Source organism: Carassius gibelio, chromosome B9 (genome assembly GCF_023724105.1).
Source record: "Carassius gibelio isolate Cgi1373 ecotype wild population from Czech Republic chromosome B9, carGib1.2-hapl.c, whole genome shotgun sequence".
NCBI classification, from domain to species: Eukaryota; Metazoa; Chordata; class Actinopteri; order Cypriniformes; family Cyprinidae; genus Carassius; species Carassius gibelio.
In genome coordinates, this window is record NC_068404.1 from 27068753 (window position 1) to 27081827 (window position 13075).

The following is a 13075-nucleotide window of genomic DNA, read 5'->3' on the forward strand; positions in this document are numbered from 1 at the left end:
AAAAGATTTAAACATTTATTTTACTAATTTATTTATATCTTGTTAAATGCATGAGTTTACCTTCCCAAACGGGTCAATTTCATAACGCCCTACAACACTGTATTTATGATCAATATCCTGCGCAATCCCATTTGAACAGCCTGCCACACACCCACGTGTTTTTATGAGGAACAATTAAATTGGCTGAGACCCAGGAGACAGAGCGGCCTGAGAAAACCATGAATCCCCTCGGAAGACACTTGTGTGGCTCTCTAGTGGCCGCTGGCTCACACTCAATCCTCACTGCAGCCACTTTACGAATCCAACTACGGGGAAGACCTGCTTCTTAATATTCAAGAGCAGAGCCGAGCCATTGGACGGTGACAATAGAACGTTAACGCTACCTACTTAATATTCATATATCAGGCGTTCTTCCATTGGAAGGTAGCTCAAGAGCGTCGGCACGACCTAATTAATATTCATGAGCTCAGCCTTTGCTGTAGTAGGATCAGTAGTTAGAGGGCTCGTCTGCACCATTGTTTCTTCTGTCAGAGGTGTAGCTGCGGCAGATGCCGGTTTTTTGACTGTAAAGCTAGCCGTAAAATCTGCGATGTGCGTATGATTTCATCTGGCGCGTACATTATATGATGAAAGAGGTGATTTAGCAGTATGAATGGTAAGTCGCACGTTTATTCTCTATGTCGGTTTTGAATGGACGCGATAACGGAGTGACGTGAACGCTCTCTGTTCCCATACATTCATAAAGCGCTTCTAAATGCGTCTTCCTCTCTATTACAGACTTCAGGAGTTAGATATCAATCAATATTATTATTATTTTTCCCTGGATTATGTGTAGCTAAGTGTTTGTTAATCAATTTGCAGAAATAATATTTTAATTGTTGTATTAATTCAGCTTTGAACTCGGCATTTATTAATTAGTTGTTCACAAACAGTGAAAATAATACTTATTATTATCAGATTTCACAGTTTTATATAAATAGATATAATTACTGACAGCTATTTTGTCCCAAAATTATCCGAAGATACATAAAAAATGCAATTCATGCAAAAAAACCTGAATGCACTTTTTCTGTGACGAACAATTACAATTTCTGTATTCTGTATTCACTTCCTATTTATTTATTTATGTGATTAATGTAATAATAAAGAGAGAAAAAAATATATCACTTTTTATTTTTTTTGTCATAATCACTTTAATAAGTAAGCAATTTTGTTTTAATATATCGTTAGATTATATAATATATACATTTTTGTAAGTAAACAACAAAAAGGTGTGAACTAACATGCAGGAAGCCATTTGTTGTCATATGGAGAAAAAAAGAAGCATAAAACAGGAAATGATAGATAGAGATAGAGAAGACCCCTGCAGACCCTCAGGACTGTCAGTCTATACAGTATATGTAACAATACCTGTGATTAAAATAATAAAAATAATAGATTAAGTAGGAAAGTGAACATCGGTGACTTCACTATGAGTGTGAAGCATATATATATATATATATATAGAGAGAGAGAGAGAGAGAGAGAGAGAGAGAGAGCATTTGCAGAAACAGATAATTAAAAAGAAAATATAATAATCATAAAAAAATCATGTTTTTTTTTTCATTGTGCATTCCAGTTATCTGTATTTGCAAATAAACTCATTGATGTGTGTGACCCCTCTCACAACCCTGTTGTCCTGCCACTGAAGGTCAGTGAAGCAGAGCTCCAGAGAGGAGGCAGGCTGCCATCACATCTCTCCCTGAGAATGTGCAGCTGTGTCAGGCAGTGCTCTGCTTTGCCCCCTCCCCTGGGAACACTCGCCCCAGTAATGAGGCAGCATTCAGAAAGGGTCCGTGTCGGCCCACTCTACTGCCAGGGCTGTAATGGCTGCTCTTACCCATTACTGAACAGAGAAAAAAATAATAATAAGCAAACAGAATGATGGCTTTAAAAATTGTTAGATTAAATACGGGTTGCAGTCATACGGAACTCTTTTTCCCTATACAACCGTAACATGGTTTTAATGTACAATTGTGGTTTTAATACACCTTATTTTATTTATTTTTCTACAGAATATTAGATCCTGTCCCATTCTGAATTCAAGGTAAGAGAACTGATTTATTTTATTTTGTGTGTGTGTGTGTGTGTGTGTACATCCATGCATCAGTAATATTACTGATGCTCATTTATGCATTTTGCAGAAGCTTTTATCCAAAGTGGTTTACAGGTTTCACTGGGAATCAAACCCAGTAACATAAAAGCTCCTGCATTGCTCATGCAAATTGGATATCAATACAATAATGTTGCTTGATTTTTATGAAAACAACCAGTTGTTCCGAGGTCTCTTTAGCTCGAGATTGATGATGCATTCATTGAATTCAGCTGATTTGATGCTTATAATGCCTCTGCTCAGATTAATAATTGATGAGGGTCATCAGTCATTTGTCTTTCTGGAGAAATGCCCTCAAGTCAACTTGAAGTCAGTCTGCAATCCATTTTAGCTCTTGTAATGTGACACATTTTAAGTGAAACAGGATACTGCAGGAAAAGTAAAGGTTGGGATTATTTAACACTATCCCCTGCAACATATTTGCTGATTAAAATCCCATAGCTACTAAAATTGGTTGCTGATTCCAAAAACAGTGTATGTTTCTCACAAAATATGATGTATTTCATAGCATTTTTGTTTTCAACAAACATTTATGATGTGAAGTATCTTGCCTGAAAATTTGCCAATAAGACATGGTTCCTGTCTTTCTTTGAGCCAGATTACGAGTATTTGTTCAGTTCTAAGTCAGTTCTCACATTTATGGATGATTCTGAAGACATTATGCCTCAGCATCATCAAATTAGGTAGCATAGACATTTTTGCAAATCAGCAGAGATTTGATTTTTGTGAATTGATTGGATTGTGAAATGGCTTTAAAGGCAGCTCTGATTCATTCTTCTGTCATATGTTAAATCTGCGGAATAAAATCACGTCTCTTAGACTGATTGTTCATCCGTTGAGTTTGTAGCTGGCTTGTAGTCTGCAGGGACACGCATGGCGCAACTGTGTGACAGTTTTACTAATTAAAGACGTAGCAATGTGAGCTGGAGAAGGTGTGATTGGGAAAAGAGTGGTCCGCAGAGGCCGAGCTGTATTCAGTATTAGAGAGAGAGAGAGAGAGAGAGAGACTGTGTGGGTCTAAATCTGCCACTGCAGCTTGTTATGAACTTCCTTTGTTGCAAATCTACCAGCTTCTTTTGACATCAGGAAGAGACCATCTGAGAATGGCAGCACAGCACAGCATGAGCAAACACATACACACACACACACACACACACACACACACACACACACACACACACACACACACACACACGTTGGGTTTCCATGTTTTAAAAGAGCATATAGGCATAATCATTGTATAGTGTACAAAGTGTATTTATATATTTGGAACAAAATGGCCACACAAGGTTAAAACAAATACTACTATCCTTGTGGGGAGGTTTGGTCCTCATAACATAAAGGAACAGCAGAACTACATTGTGTGTGTAGGTCATTGCAACGGCCTGCTTCACATCTGTTATGCTTTAAATAGACTAATTAGGGGGTTTGCTAAAGCAAGCATCATTATTAATATTGCTTATATTTGAAGTATTGCACATTTAGGAGTTATCAAATTTATGATTTATCCTTAATGCATGATAATACAGATCTTACACTGAAAGAGCAATCAGAGCCTAAAGACCAGATTATGTATAAATCTGAGCTAGCTACCACATAAAAATCTGCTAACAACTTTTCAGAAAAAGGCATGTGCATGGCAACCGCTCAGAAAACCACAACCGTGTGGCAATACCCTAGCAACACCAAGAACACCCTAACTGCATTCTCTCGTGAATGCGTGTACGGCGCGTGAATATTTTTCTTTAAAAAATCTGAAAGAGGAAAGTCATATACACCTAGAATGCATTGAGGGTGAGTAAAACATGGACTTGTTTCATTTTTGGGTGAACTAACACTTTAACTAGCTTAGCTTGTTTAATACCGTAGCTTGTTGGATAGTAAGTCATCTAACATGGCAATAAGCCTGTGTGTGAACTGATATTAGGCTAATATTTTAGCTCTACCTATGTGTTGGGTTTTGCTCAATATAAGTGCAGTGAGCTTGCTGCGTTTGAATATCTAAATTAGAGACGTCTTCAGTCCCAGACGAAACTTAAAATACTATGTGGAGGACACAAAATAATTGACTAATTATAATATGACGGCGTGGTGAACCTATGAACCAAACTCATATTTAAACATGGTCTCCATGATATGTATACATGCTGTGTACACATAAGTACAATTTAGCTGTATTAGTTGTGTCCCCTTAAAAAACTGCTCTGAAAATTTTATGTTTATTGTCCCACCTACTGTTAGATGAAATTTGCGCCCTTGTTCACAACTGCATTACAACGCGCTAACAATTGCAATTGGCAACAACCCAGAACATCCTAACAACTGCACATCAACTAGCGTGTAGCAACACCCTAACAACTGGATGACAATGCCCTAGCAACCACACAGAAGAGCCTAGTAATCGCATAGCAATGTGCTACAACTGCATGGAGATTCCCTGCACCCAGAACATCCTAACAACCACATAACGCCCTAACAACCTTGTAAAAATGTGCTAGCAACCGCCCAGAACACCTTAGCAACAATATTGCAATGATTTGGCAAAATAGTCTGTCATTTTTTTTTTTTTTTTTTTACTATAATTCCCATAGACTCACCTTATATAATACCTTTGGAATGAGGACATTTCTTCAGGGTTTGTTTTTTTTCCCTGGGAACATTTATATTGTATATATATATATATATATATATATATATATATTGTCTTATTGTATATAAAATCTTACACACTTTCATTTTCAGGGATATATATTTAATAATATCATGCACACCTATTTCAAGAAATAGTTCCTCCCAAAATAGAAATGCTGTCGTTACTCTCATACTGTCTTGCTGATCCTAAATTACATGAGATATTTGATAGAAAGTCTATGCTGCTCTTTTCCATGTAGCAAAAGTGGATGGCAATTTATACTGCAGTTAAAAACACAAAAGCAGCATAATAATTTCACAAAAGGTGAGGTTTTGTATATTCACTCAGTCTACATTTCAAAAAGAAATATTGTGACTGTGAATTTTAATGTGTTTGAAAGACAAAAACCTTCAAAAGGCATAGTAATACATGGTGATGTAATGATAAAATAATTCAAATAAAATGTAATATATTCATCGGCAGTTGATGAATGAACGTCTTAAAATTGAAATGATTTTGCTTTGTAAATCCAGTGGTCAAACACAGTGTTGCCCCAATTATAGGCACCTGACTGATGACTGGTCTTTGTATTAAAGTCCACAAAACTAGAAGGCTTTCTGAATGTATGTAAGCTGTAGGCTGTTTTCCAAATAAAAATTAAAAACATTGTGTGAATCATTTGTAATCAATAAAAAAAGTAACTTTAGTTTGATTACAAGCATTTTGAGATGTAGATCAATATAACTTTTTGGGAATCTACATATTCCACATTGCATTTAATCAGTTAATACACAAGACTACAGTATATACTGAATAGATAGATAGATAGATAGATAGATAGATAGATAGATAGATAGATAGATAGATAGATAGATAGATAGATAGATAGATAGATAGATAGATAGATAGATAGATAGATAGATAGATAGATAATCAGGAAGATCTCAGTGAATAGTGACTTACATTTTGGAGTTTCAAGGAAGCAAGAACATGATACAGCTTTCATGTACACCAGGCTGTGTGAATGTTGACAGTTTCCATGTCTTGAGTGAACTATTGCTTTAATCGCGACTCCTGCGCATTCAAACGCAGCGGAGCCGAGCACACAAGCCACCTCTCTTGCCTACACACCTTTAGATGTTTTCAGATCATGATCCAAGAGCTTCGGTGTTCACACCACTCCTGACTGCATCTGTTTATCCTTTCAAATCTTCCCCGTGGGAACATGATTTAATTACTCTATATGACACACTCAAAGGACACGGCAACATTTACAGAATGGATTTCCAGTCTGCTAGGAGAGGCTGATTAAGATGGGTCATTTGAATAACTAAATCTTCCATGCATGGCTCTAACCCATGCACAGATGGCAATGCTGCCAGAGCACCGGATCCCATCCATTAAAGATTCACAGGAGAGGTGGCGCGCCGTTTTCCCTGATAACAGCCTAGCGTTCTGTCTCTCTCCACATGACGTCTTCACACATGCACTTACATGCATGCAGCCAAATCAATTTGCTTCCCTTTAGTATAGGAATGGCTGAAAAGTGCATGTAAATGTGACCTGGCAATCTCTTTATGTGGACTTGTACAACAGCTTGTAAAAGGTCAGGGAAGCATCCTGCCCCAGTGGAAGAGGAAAACCAGCAGCCGGTGGACAGACAGAAGCGTCGTTTTGATCGATGAGCCCGCTTTGTACTATAACATGCATGCATGCCTTCAGGAAACGGACCGAAAAGGGAAGAAAAACAGAGAGCGGGAGAAAGAACGGCCTAATCTGTTTCTGATATACAGAGCAAATGCAATGAGGAGAAACAAAGCCATTTCCAGGCCGCTAGCTGCAGCAATATTGTGGTAGTGAAGTGAAACATACAGGGTGCTTCTGGGCTGTGTTTTTATAGGCACGGGTCCATGCTTATATTTAAGTCTCTGATATGGGAATTCCTTCAGATGCATTGTACATTACACTGCACCGCTAATGCAGGTCTGGGTCTGTTGAGCCAGTAGTTCAGATTTGTACTGACCCAGCAAACGGCTGATTTTAGCATCAGATTATTATGTGACAATCAATCAAAATAAATAAATAATAAATTGTATAATTTTAAATGGTAATTTTATAATGTATTCTAAAAGTGATAAATATATTTAAAAAAAATTATATTAAAAATTATAAAATACTAATATCCTTCTAGACAAATAAGCTTGATTGTTTATTGTTATGTATGTGTTATTGTAAAACATGGCATGTAATGTAATCTCATGGCAGAGAAATTAACCTTTTTTTTTTCTTTTTTTTAAAGCATGTTTTTAGTTTTATTGGTGCATACATTTAACTATTAACCTCATCACAAAAGCATATGCATGCACTGCATTAAGTGTCACATTTTTGTGCTTTTGTAAAATCACTGTAACATACAACTTCTCATTCATACTGAATTATCAGAGGTGAAGTGGTTGGCCATTGAGAATTGTTCATTTCACTGTTTCATTAGCTTGCGTATGGCATTCCTTTATACTGAGTAGCATATAAATATTCAAATAGTGCAGTCTGTCATTATAAATTAGAATCAGCCCATCTCAGTTTATTTAATAGTGCCGTCAGTTGAACGGAGATGTTTATTCAGTCAGTAGAAGCTTTTTGTTGGTGATAGAACGACTCTTAGAGATCAGTTAGAGATGAGCAGTGTTTGATGCTCCTCATCAGTCCGACTTTCTCATATGCCGAGATTTAGCCATGACCGGTTGCCATGACGCCTGTATGGAATGTTCAGTCTGTGTCTTGCCTATTATGAGTCTAAGAGAGAGAGTGCACTGCTTTTTTTTCTGAGCGAGCATCGTGCAATTACATGGCATAAAGAGCAAACAAACATGCACACAAATGAAATGATGGATAATATGCTGCCGTGACCCGCTGCTCTTCCATTTCCCGTGCAGCGAGTGATTTGATGCTTTCATACAGCGTGTTTGACTTCTGCGTGATGTGGCATGAGGGTTATTGATTGAGTAGCGTGAGGTGCGTGCATTTCACTGTCAGCTCTCAAACACCTCCATTAAACATCACTTCTTCCCTATGGATTTAAACAAACTCCTAACCCTAAACATTCAACTTTCTTGCTTTGTTTAAGGTATGGACATTACATGCCTTGTAAAATACCTTCTTTTGATCGAATTCTAAAGCAGCATCACTTGTATCTCTCTTAGAGAAGGCTATTCCTTAATACATTATGACAAGCTCTGTAAAAATAAAAAAGTGGCTGAAGCGAGAATAAAAAACAGTATTGTACTGTACAGCACATGCAAAGTACAGATATAAAATAGTTCAACTGAATTAAAAATGTATATAAAACATTAATTTTGTATTTGTTTTTTATAATTTTCTACTTCTTTTCAGTGGCATTAACTTAGCAACTTAGCTAACTTAGCAAATCAGCCAATATGCCTTAAAGTAAAATAATAAGTATATATATATATATATATATATATATATACACCCACACACTAGAGACACACATACACACTAGAGAAATGGAACAACAGAATGGTAAAAGAATAACTGACCTTGCGCAATGATGGGGAACACCCTAGAAACCATCTAGCAACAACACAACACACACATAGCAACACCCTGGAAACCACCCAGAACATCTAAACCTCTAATTATTTGTATTTCAGTGAGACCCTGTGGTAGCAGAGCTCATGTTTTATAAACAGGAAGTTATGGAGTCTCATCACCTCTTGATCGGCCAGACTTAATTACGGCTCTCTTAGTAATGTTATTGAAATTCAATAGAGCACCATCGAGGGCCATCATTATTAAAGGTGTGACTGTTTATCTCAGCGTCCTGAAGGCCATCACAGCGGATGGCACAACACAGACAGCTTTTGTTTTCAGGCATAAAAGAGATGCATTAATAAAACTTGTGCTGCCTTTTAATTTTCCTACTTGTCATTCAGAAGCAGTCTGGTCAGGTTTTATAGTACCTGCCCTAATTGCTATGTGCACAGCAGTGAAATAGGTTTGTTGTTATTATATCATCTGTAAATGTTAATCTAACAGCCATCATGCTGTCAGTATTTTGATGCTAATTCTAATGTAGAATGCAAAGATTTCATTTCTGTCACTTCTGTTTGCATTTAGAATTACGCAAATAGGAAAATAAAATGATTTGTGTTTTGAATGCACATAAGCAAAGCTTACTTAGATGTATACATCAGTTTCTAGTGATGTTTTTGGAGTAGGTTTTGTTGACAGAAAACAGAGCGCTTTCCATTCATTGTGAAGCACGCAGTACACCACTTAATTAAATCGCAGCCTTTTGTGGTTTAATAATCAATTTTAATTGTGCATCTCTAATTATCAGAGTGTGGAATTACTCAGTATGTCTGTTTGTACATGCAAAGAGTGAGAGAGAGAGAGGGAAAAGAGAGGAAAATTGATCCAGATGAAGCATAGATGCTTTGAAGTTTATGATGTGATGTAATCATTAATGTGATTTTCAAATGTATCATTTTTATATCAGTGCATTGACATGTTTTGCAAAACATGAAATGACACAGTCATTTTTGCTATGGTCCGTGACTGTCCGTTTACCTTTTCACACTGTATGTCTTTAAATCGACCTTTTTGTCATTGCATATATATATATATATATATATATATATATATATATATATATATATATGTGTGTGCGTGTGCGTGTGTGTGTGTGTGTGTGTATGTGTGTGTGTGTGTATATATATATATATATATATATATATATATATATATATATATATATATATATATATATATATATATAAAATACACACAGTATTTACATATTTTATACACACAGATAGATAGTTGATGATTAACTAACGCCCTAATGTCGCACAAAACTAACCTTTCATTAATTACGTTCTGAAAATTTTGATTATCATCCAGTGTGGACAAATATTTCATCACTCTGACTGATAAATGGATCTAGCAAATCTGTGCATAATACTGCTTTTTGTCTGCACCAATCACTATGGAAACCAAATTTAATATGACTGAAAAAAGCTGTACGCCAAGACAGTTGCCGTATGGTAATGTCTGCGCTAGTGACAACCAAGCTGCAACAGTCAGTCCATCAGATATGAATGACTAACATGCTAATTGGCGCAGTCTGCTGCAGCTGGACCGATGCGCCAGTGACATTAAAACTGGCAGATAATTTGTTAGAAATCATAATTAGCCATCAGTTGTTAGCAAAGAGAATATTACTGTCCTCACCGCATCACAGTTTATGATTTACTGTTGATGTTTAGGACAGATCCAGATTGCCGCTGTGCATCTGTGCACGTGAAGCACTTGGGTTGAGTGAGGATACATCATTCTTAGTCATTCTTCTAGAATAGCTGCTTCTTAAGGAGGATGTTCACTGTCTGCACTTACAGCAGCAGTGCTAGTACAGAGACTATGATGCAAACACAAAATCTCTAGATGTGCAGCAAAAAAAAAAAAAAGAAACGGAGTCAACAGGTCATATGACGTCAATCATGCATCACCAGTGTGACTCAGAACCTGATTAATGTTCAGTATACATCACCAGCAACAGTACTGCATCACTACTGCAGCTAGTACAGATCGCTTTCAAGTTTCACATCAATCCTTCCATATCTAATCGTTTGTTTGTCTTATTTAAAACAACCAATGTGCTGTACAATCAACTAATGGTAAAATAAACTAACAACAGTTAATAAAAACAATACCAACAGCTAAAAATAAAAAGTCACTGATAAGTGAGCAAATAAAACAAACATCACAGGAGAAAATGAGAGCAAAGTTTATACAAATCAGTTGAGCCAAAAGCTAACTTTAATAAATATAGTCTCAGTTTTTTTTTAAAGAGCCCAATGAAGGTGAAAGTCTAAAGATATAAAAGGCAAACCATTCCAACGCTTTGGGGCCACCACTGAAAATACCCGGTCACCACTCAATTTTAATCTTGCACTAGGGAGGTCTAAAATCATTTGGTTAGATGACCTTAGATTCCTTTGGGGTTTGTGTACATGTAAAATCAGTTAAATATAAGAGGATGCCAGATTATGGAAAACCTTGTTTTTAATTAACCAGACCCTGCAATGAACCTCGAACCTGTAACGAATCAGTGCTAAAATGTTATATGCTGGTGTTTATGAAAACCCATCAATAATCTAATAAATTAAAACTTATTGTAAGCTATTGGCTCACACCCGCATATAAAATATAAAGGTATGAATACTTTTTCAAAATTGCTAGATGACAGAAACGGGCTACCTAGATGTAATGTAATGTAATATCTACCTGTCTATCATCTATGCATCCATTGTTCTTTTCGTCCATTCGTCCGTCTATCTTTAATGAGGGAGGTGTGACAAAGTGGGGATCCAAAAGCAAGGCTTTAATAAGAGTGTAGTCAAACAGGCATGGTCAACAACAGCAAGCAAAGATGGCAGTGGCAAGGCAAAAGAGTAATCCAGAAAATCAGGCAATGGTCAGGGCAGGCAGCAAAACAATAATAAACGAGAAAACAATCCAGGAATTAAACACGAAGGCAAAGAAAGAAGAGAAACTAGAAAGTACAGAAGAGATATACAACATTTAACCACCAGTGAAGTCAGTGAAAGTGTGTGCTACTTTTAAAGTCCTTCTAATGTGAGACAGCTGTGAACTAATGATGAGATCTGATGAAGACAGGTGATTGCAATTGATGATGTGTCCAGGCAGAGGATTATGGGAAATGGAGTCCGGGGTGAGTGGTAAAGGGTACAGGACGAAGTGCCTTCTAACAGAGCTCATGTGCACTCCAGCTAGAGATTGGGATGCTATCATTCTATCTATCATTCTCTCTACATGTGTGTAATATCTATCTATCTATTATCTATCCATCCATCCATCTATTGTTCTAAGTATCATTCTATATAATGTCTTTAAATGTCTTTAAACATTAAACGTTTTTGAAACTTAGTTCAAACAAGCCGATATTTAAACTTTGCTTTTTAATAAAAGCAGGAATTAATTTCTTTGAATTTCAATTTTTTTTTTTAAATTCCCAATTAGAAATGTAATTCTGCATCCCTGTGTAACCCCTCTCTCCCGGGTCCTCTCTGACGCTCCTCGCACTCACCACGAGCGGGGCTCGAACCCAGGTCTCCGGCATGGAAGGCGGACACACTAACAAAGAGGCTAAATGGCTACAGCCACCAGCGTCTGTTGCTAGTGCGTTTCTTGAGATCGGGGAGTGAGGTTAACCTGCACAGCTCTACTCACTGGCCTCCGTTACATTCACCCCCCTAAACATCACTCCCATCCGGGTCACGGCACCAATGTAACCCCTCTCTCCCGGGTCCTCTCTGACGCTCCTCGCACTTGCCACGAGCGGGGCTCGAACCCAGGTCTCCGGCATGGAAGGCGGATGCACTAATAAGGAGGCTAAATGGCTACAGCCACTAGCGTCTGTCGCTAGTGTGTCTCTTGAGATCGGGGAGTGAGGTTTACCTGCACAGCACTACTCGCTGGCCTCCGTTACATTTACCCCCTTAATCCTCACTCCCATCCGGGTCACGGCACCAATGTAACCCCTCTCTCCCGGGTCCTCTCTGACGCTCCTCGCACTCGCTCGGAGCGAGGCACGTACCCGTGTCTCCGGCATGGGAGGCGGACACACTAACAAAGAGGCTAAATGGCTACAGCCACCAGCGTCTGTCGCTAGTGCGTCTCTTGAGATCGGGGAGTGAGGTCAACCTGCACAGCTCTACTCACTGGCCTCCGTTACATTTACCCCCTTAAACCTCACTCCCATCCGGGTCACGGCACCAATGTAACCCCTCTCTCCCAGGTCTTCTCTGACGCTCCTCGCACTCGCGAACCTGGGTCTCCAGCATGGGAGGAAGACACACTAACAAGGAGGATAAATGGCTACAGCCACAAGTGTCTGTCACTAGTGAGGTTAACCTGCACAGCACTACTCGCTGGCCTCCGTTACACCTGCATCAATTCAAATTGAACACAAAAATTGCCAGGAAGTTTTAGGTTCCCACAAGTCAGTAAGTATATCTAAAAAAAATAATACAGAAGAGTTAGACTTCAAAACAAAATCCACAATTAAACTTGTGGAACGCAATGAAACCCGGTGAGGGTTTCTCTCGCGGGATCATCCGGTGAGGTAATGCCTTGAAATGGTTGTGATGTCTGACAGAATCGGGTTGCAGTCAGCAAACTCCTCCGCCACTAGAAAGGGAACGTCATTAGATGCTCATCACAATAAATGCCACATCTCTATTCACACA

The 13075-nt window shown here is 38.0% G+C and overlaps 1 protein-coding gene across 1 annotated transcript in view; it reads left to right on the plus strand.

Annotated features, from left to right (window-relative positions):
• The first annotated feature begins 543 nt into the window (after positions 1 to 543).
• LOC127964545 (cysteine/serine-rich nuclear protein 3-like) overlaps positions 544 to 13075 on the plus strand; it is a 43522-nt gene continuing 30990 nt past the window's right edge. The window contains exons 1-2 of the mRNA XM_052564764.1: positions 544 to 655; positions 2055 to 2086. Coding sequence (XP_052420724.1) covers positions 653 to 655; positions 2055 to 2086 — 35 coding nt within the window. The 5' untranslated portion in view covers positions 544 to 652. The remainder of the gene's footprint in view (positions 656 to 2054; positions 2087 to 13075) is intronic.